This window comes from Haemaphysalis longicornis, unplaced genomic scaffold (genome assembly GCF_048455015.1).
Source record: "Haemaphysalis longicornis isolate Haplotype H1 unplaced genomic scaffold, Haemaphysalis longicornis Haplotype H1 scaffold_409, whole genome shotgun sequence".
In the NCBI taxonomy this organism is placed as follows: domain Eukaryota; kingdom Metazoa; phylum Arthropoda; class Arachnida; order Ixodida; family Ixodidae; genus Haemaphysalis; species Haemaphysalis longicornis.
Window position 1 is genome coordinate 162,519 of NW_027526364.1, and position 7,307 is coordinate 169,825.

Genomic DNA, 7,307 nt, shown 5'->3' on the forward strand with positions numbered 1-7,307 from the left:
TGCCCGCTGCCTTTTTGCCTACTAGAGTTGGCGGCAGTAGTCGGTATTCACCTAGTAACCAACGCATTCCATCATGGCAGCCACCGTCGCTGTGGGGTGAGCCTCATTTCACAGACGATCGCCCCTACACCCCCTCTTGCTCCTGTCACGTGATCGCAGAGGTCGTGACGTCGACAAAAAGTCACGTGACGGTTTGTCAGGTGACTAACTGTCCAGAGCGAGCGAGGGAGTGAGAAAAAGAGAGAGAGAGAGAGAGTTTTTTTTTTTCTTTTTTTTTTCTTGTTTCCGTTGTTTCGTGGTTTCGGGCGTCGCGTTCGTGCGTGGCGGTCGATCGTTCCGAGCGCGCGGCTGGCCTTGCGCGCCGGGAAGGTGACGCCCACATGTGGTAGTTATTAACCTTACCTGTTCCTGCATCTGGCTCTCCATGCTCCTTCGAGGCTCACATGTGGTGTTGGTTATGTTTCTCCCGTCCTGTTCATAGCTAAAAGCGCTCGGCACAACGCACGCGCATGGAGCTTTCACATGTGGTGATGGTTTACTTTCTGGAAAGGAATCCCTCAAAATAAAGTGAACACAAAAATGTTTTTGCTCTTGTGTGGTCCTTCCGTATACCGGAGCACAGAACGCGCACGTTCAGTCCACCGCAAGAACTCGCATTTGCACGCTGGTCTTCGACGACATGCAACGATGAGCGACTCTGCTGATCGGCAGAAAATTGTTTTGGAGAAGTACTTGCAAGGGCTGCATCAAGAAGACGGCTACTGGCATGGCTACTTGAAGTCAAATGATGAGGTTCAGCATTTTGAAAGGTCCTTGGCTGCTGTGAACGTTAAGTACTCCGTGCGAACGTCAAAAGAAGTCAGCAACTCGCGCAAAGGTAAGCATAATTCATGGACTTGCCTCTGGCCTAGTACAATTGCCGCAGTTTAAAGTAGGTCCGACGAAACCCAAAATGCAAAGTAGAGTTTCACGCGACGGAGCTTTTACCATTGAATGTTTTGGGTTACGTAAAGCCGGCGAGTGGTTCGATCAGCGCCAAGGTATACGTAAGCGGCTGAACGATCACAGTTCGCATCCGCAGACCGCTCCCGCCAGTGCAACTGCATGTCGTAGCTGCTAGGCTGTTCGCACAATCACGACACAACCCCTTCTCGCTGGTAATCAAGCGGCTGTCTTCATTGCCGGGTGCTGACAGCGATTTATCGTGCACGTTAATTGTTCACGCCAATACAGATAGGCGGCTGATTACACAAGCGGGAAGGGGTTGTGCCGCACTTGCGGGAACGTACGGACACCCTAGCAGACAACTGCACTTGCAGGTCCGTTAAGCGCATGCGAACTGCATCTATATTCTCGCTCATTTCGCAGCCTTCTACCCTGATAAAGCGCTGATCGACCCGCCGGTCGATGCTCGCGCGACATTATTAAAAAATCGGCGGCTGTGCGTGTATCAGACGCGTAATTCACAGTGAATGCATCCCCGACCAGCGGAACCCGAAACTGAAATTAAATTGACGTTCTAAATTAGTAGAGTCGACGCCCTTTGTAATCTAAACTAACTAAACATCCACAGCTGGTCAAAAATAATCCCGAGCCCTCCACTAATCCACGCCTCATAGTCCAGCTGTAACTTCAGCACGTTAAACCCTTGGTTAAACTGCACAATCAATCAATCAATCTCGGCAAGAGCTGCCCGCCAAAAGAACTATGCTTTTCTTTTGTGTTCAATATAGCAAGAAGTACATGTGCATTCATATAAACAAATGTTCTAAACTTCGATTAAAAAAATTACATATATATGTATGTATGTATATAAAATTAGAACGCACATACTGCAGAAAATTTTTCTTTAATTGCCAACTGACGTGAAACGCACAGAAGGGTCAGGTTTCAACAATAATTTGTTGATGATGCACAGACGTAAAGCAGCAACATACGCATTTTTTTTAATTGTAGCATAGCACGTAACTGTACTTTGGCTCCGCAAGCCGTTAACTTTTTTGTTTTCACTTGACCACATCGACACTTTAATTTCCGTTTCTGGTTCCCTGCCATGGCTCTAAAATTTTTACAGTGGAACATGTCGGACGCAACTCCAATTTCATTTTCAGGTTACGTCTGCAGACGTAACTCAAAATATTGGGTTAAAGTTCCCTCAGATGTAACAATTTAATTTTCATTATGGGTCCCGTCAAAACTCCATAGACACTAGCTACGTTTAAATGAAGGGTCTTCTAACTTCGGGACCTCCTCTGTACTGTAACATTTTATTCATGTAAATGTATACATTCCTGAAATAAAGTTTGATTGATTGATTGATTGATTTCATAAACTTTTCATAAATAGTCTAGGGTAAGACTGTTTGAAGGGTAAGAATGAGCAAACTGTTTGGCTAATACCATGCACAATTTTCAACGTTAACGTGTCCCCTTTTAGAGACTACACATTATTTAACATATCGGCACTTACTTTTACATAGCTTTTTTACTTTTAGAGAGCTTAAAATATAATTTATTAGCCTTATCGAAGTACTCGCTCGTTACTTCAAAGTGAGAGGTTGTTTTCTCATAAACACAAAATGAGGCTTTTAAAAACTATTTTGCTCTTTCTTTTCAGGCAACGTGGTTTTCTCTACGATTCACTGTGGCCGTCGAATATCAGTTGACAACATACCATTCCGTGTGGTCAAGCAAACTGCTAAAGTATGCATCTTTGGAGTGGAATACTACAAGAAAACTGAGCAGCAAAAGGACAAGGCATGTATATTACATACTAATGAATGTGAAAATTTCCTGCACCCTCATTTGTGCCGGTTCCACTCAAAGCCTAATTCATACATGGTGAAACAAAACAAGTGAACTCAGTGGCATGACTTTTCGAGTAACAAGTAGTCACAACAAGCCATACCCACGACTGCCTACCACCTCGCCACCAGTCTAAGGCTTTCATGTTCAACTTGGCATAAATGCTTTGCTACTCCAGCGTTGTTCCCACATTCACCCTTTTGTGTGTAAGCTTGGTTTACCGAGGCAGCAAAACGGCAAAACCATGTACAAAATCGGTTCTCTTGTCGCTTGTTGCCGCATGAACAAGGTAGCAGGCTGCTTTTAAAAGTCAGAGGGGTTTCAACAGGGAAGACGGAGAGCAGTCGCGTTGGTTTGGACATGTCGGTTCTTTGCATTGGGCTAGTGTAGCAGCAGTTGGCACAAACGCAAAAAGAAAAAAGGACGATATGAATGAGTATGTGATTTCACCAAGCTTACCCACTGGTGCACAGGTCACCAGTGATCCACCACACAATGGCAGTGCCCACAATACTGGCATATTTATTGGGAAGCAATTGAGCACTAATGCTTTCACATTCACTAAATCGTAGAGTGCTTACGTGTCCAAGTTGCGCTAACGAAAAAGTAAAAAAAAAATCTTTGGGTGCATTGAAGCCTTTGCTCCCTTTTTTTTTTGTGCACTAGGTCACAGGATGCCACACTGAACATATTTGGGTACTGGTTCTTTGCCACATTAGTGCATCACGAATAAAAACATATCTCTCTCTTGAATTTACAGGGCTCAACAGCTACAGACTGGCCTAAAGAAGTCTTCCAGAAGAAGAGAATCCTGCTCCAAGGGACAAAGAAAAAAGGGTGCACAGCAACCCTACATTTCAAGCATGTAGAACTTTATCCCGACTTCAAGGTAATTGTGTGCAATTGTTGGTGTAAAAATTTCAGCTGAGGTGTTTCGATCTTTCACACACAACTATCTTTTTTCTCTTTCAATGTTTGCTTTCATAAGTTCGACTTGTAACGGTTACTTGCCCATTGTTTGGATCTGAACAAGGAAAGTTAGGTGCAAGCATTTTTATATAACTAATCTCTCAGAATGAGATGTAAAAGCTTGGTTAAGAGCTGCACATACACAGCCTACAAGTAAGTAAATGTCACAGTTTTTTATACATTATGAGGTGCCTAAAATGTTCATTTCCAAATAATTGTGCATAGTGCAATCATTTGTTCCTTGCTCAATGAATTTTATAGCTTCCTTAAGATGCTAGTTATCAAAGTTTCTTTATGATGCAATTCTCCTAATTGGATCCAGCTGCACAAGAGCTAAAATTTCTCAGCATCTGTTGCATTACATTTCATCACTTGCAAATTGTTCCAGATAACATGTATTATACCCATTTCATACATAACTGTGTTTCATAGCATGTCGTCATAACTGTTTTAAACACCATTTTTTTACTGTTATTGCAGTCTAGTTTACACCTTCTATTTGAATGATATGTTGATTTCACTTATTAGTTTTGTTGGTCAGCACGGCTACCTTTACCTCTGCAATAATGTAAATGGCTCTTACAAGTTCTCTGAAAAAAAAAACATTTTGCTGCAGGCTTCTATAGTAATCTGAGAAACTTAACTTCTACTGACTGAATAGTGCTAGCACATTATGTAATCTTTTTTGCATTCATAGCCCAGTGCCCATGAGATGAAAGCCATTGTGATTGAGGTATACGTTATAATCCGTAATGCCTAATTTTCAGGCGGACATACCACAGCCATGCGGCCGAAATAAGAAAGAGAGGCTCAAGTCGGACAAGGCCAGACAGCTGAACGAGGCACTGCAAGCAAAGCAGGCAGTAAGCACTGAATGCAGGGTATACGTTGCAGTTGCTGACTTGGACTCTCATTGCAATCATGGTTTCGATGAAATTGAAGCCTTCAGCCAGGGTGTAAACAAGGACATTGCGGAGAGGATTGAAATGCTTGTGAGGGAAGGAATTACATCTGTGCCAGATGTGAAAAAGTGCCTTCTTTACTATGTGCGTGATGTGCTTTTCTCAGGAAAAGAAAAGCCTGATACCAGTAGCAGGGCATTCTACCCTACAAACAGAGATGTGAGCAACCACATTCAGGCAGTCCTGAGGAAAGACCGCTTCAGCACGATAGACCAAGAGAATGCTGGCGACTTAGTTAAAAAAATCAGCAGCGAGCAACCAGACAGCTTTGTCCTCTACCGCCCATACAGGGCACGCAGCTGCGTAACCAGTACTGAATCGGAGAATGTGGAAGAAGTTGTCGCCAGTGAGTGTGAGGAAACGCTGCTTTTCTGTTTTCAGTCCAAGTTTATGAACACCATGCTCTTAAAGTACGGCAGTGCAGTTGTATGTTTAGATGCAACGCACAAAACGAGTGATTATGCGTTGCCTTTGTTTCTTCTGGTTGTCAAGACACCATCAGGGTACGCAGCTGCTGGCACTTTTATAGTGCAGTTTGAAACATCTTTCTGCATTGCTGAAGCCCTGAACATTTTCAAACAGTGGGGCAACAACTTTTCCCCACAGTACTGGATGGTGGACTATAGCAATGCCGAAATCAGTGCCATCCGGCAGGTGTTTGTGAACAGCAGGGTAACGATCTGTGATTTTCACAGAATACAGGCATGGCAAAGGTGGCTCCGAAGAAAAGAAAATAACATTTCTCATCCAGAGCATGCCCTGCAGCTAATGAAACGCCTGGGCAGTGCTTTAAATGAGGGCGAGTTTGAGAAGGCACTTAAAGACCTAGTTAGCTCAGAGTACTGGAACAACGAAAAATTTCGCAGCTACTTTGAAACGGTGTGGCTAGGTGTGAAGGAGCTGTGGGTAATGTTTCATAGACTTGAATTTGACGTTGTTCTAACGACAAATAACGGCATTGAAGCCCAAAACAGGGTGCTCAAGGCCCACTATGTCAAAAGTGCGAGTGGAAAGCGGTCACTGACGTCTCTGATCGCAGCAGTTGTTTGTGGCTACCTTCCTGACAACGAGAAAAAGTTCCACGAGTCGACAATGAGGCAGTCATCACTGTACAGACAGTACAACGACGCTGTCCCCGCATTTCTTCACAACCGGCCCCACAGCTTTATTAGGCACATGCTCAGGCGGCTTGTAAATGCAGAGGAGTATACACGCTCTGACATTAGGGAACTGCCTACTGAAGGTGCGTTTGCTGTTCAGTCGGAAAGAGACGACGATGAAGCGCACACAGTTGAGTTCTGCAAGCCTCTGTGCACTTGCCCTGACTTTGCCAAGCACAAATACCCATGCAAGCACTTCTGTGCTGTTTTTAAGCACATTAGTGGGTGGTCGTTTGCATCTCTCCCAGATAGTTACCGTAATCGGCCCGAAATTACTTTGGGCAGCTGTCCACCATCAGATACATCCTCTGATGTTCTTGATCTCGTAGAGCTGCCTGTTTTTGAGGCCCCTCAGCAGGCTCTGCATTCCGAGAGAGAAGCTCTAGGAAATCCGGCAGCATCAGTGCTGCGAAAAGCCATAGCTGAAGAATGGGAAAAGTGCAGCTCCCTTCTTCATTACTGTCATGACGTTGATGCACTGTTGGACACCAAGAAAATGGTTGAATCAGCGTTTCGTAGGTTAGCTGAATGTGTGCCACACAGTTCAGGTCTTCAAATTCGAGGCTCACCAACCAAAGGATGCTCATCTTTGAAACCCCTTCCAAAGCGGAAACGCCTATAGTGCACTATCCTTAGCTGACTTGCGAGTGGTATATGAACTCTTTCCAAGTTGTCCACAAAATGCTTTGCACTCAAAAGGCCATGAAAGCAAAATACAAGTTGTGAAAGATTTGGTGTTTTACAGTGCCTCCAGCACTTGTCAGGCAGCAAACAATGCCTTATTCACTGAGAAATTAAACAATTTAAGTCTAAATTTTCTCCCGGTGCATTGCATGTTTCGCGACATCAGCGATGCATATGTAGGGTAGGTTCCTAAAACAAAAGTGTGTGTTGACTAAGCTTGCTGCAAACGGCGAGACGTGTCATTTGTTGTCTTTATTTACCGTCCACGTTTCTATGTGGCACAATGATACCGCGCAAAGACAGCTGTCCACACTCGCTTTGTTTTTGACCGGATGTGTACCTGGCTTATTTTTGTACAGTTCATAGTAATCGTTTCGTGAAACACTGGTTATGCTCGACAAACAGAGTTACGTAAGTGGCAATGTAGCTTATGCCAGTTAACAGTGTCGTGTCAGACAAGCCCATTGTGCTCGACGGCTCCGCAGCTTCGGCCAGCATTGTGCGTCCCGTTAGCACTGGTGCTTTTAAGTTTATGTTTGTAGCTTTCATTGTTTATTTTATCATTCTTCCCGCTATAAAAGGAATAGGCACCAAACTTAGATGCAAATATCTCATTTTACAAGCTTACGACCCCTGTTGAATTTGTGTTGCACTTTGTCGGCATCAGCCAATCGGAACAAGCTGCTCATAATGCATCATACAGTGCGAAAAAGTAGCTAGGGTGTTGC

At 44.1% G+C, this 7,307-nt stretch overlaps 1 protein-coding gene across 1 annotated transcript; it reads left to right on the forward strand.

Annotated features, from left to right (window-relative positions):
• Window positions 1-276: 276 nt before the first annotated feature.
• On the forward strand, window positions 277-6,834 carry LOC144137574 (uncharacterized). Its single transcript, XM_077669497.1, has 4 exons — window positions 277-877; window positions 2,617-2,756; window positions 3,565-3,693; window positions 4,541-6,834. The coding sequence occupies exons 1-4, from the start codon at window positions 580-582 to the stop codon at window positions 6,515-6,517; spliced, it is 2,544 nt and encodes an 847-aa protein (XP_077525623.1). The 5' UTR covers window positions 277-579; the 3' UTR covers window positions 6,518-6,834.
• The last annotated feature ends 473 nt before the right edge of the window (window positions 6,835-7,307 follow it).

Excerpts from the sequence above, each read along its gene's own strand:
- LOC144137574 (XM_077669497.1), top strand. The coding sequence starts at position 580 with ATGTTTTTGCTCTTGTGTGGTCCTTCCGTATACCGGAGCACAGAACGC. Across the intron at positions 2,757-3,564 it reads CTGAGCAGCAAAAGGACAAG|GGCTCAACAGCTACAGACTG; the intron begins GCATGTATATTA and ends TTGAATTTACAG. Across the intron at positions 3,694-4,540 it reads AACTTTATCCCGACTTCAAG|GCGGACATACCACAGCCATG; the intron begins GTAATTGTGTGC and ends CCTAATTTTCAG.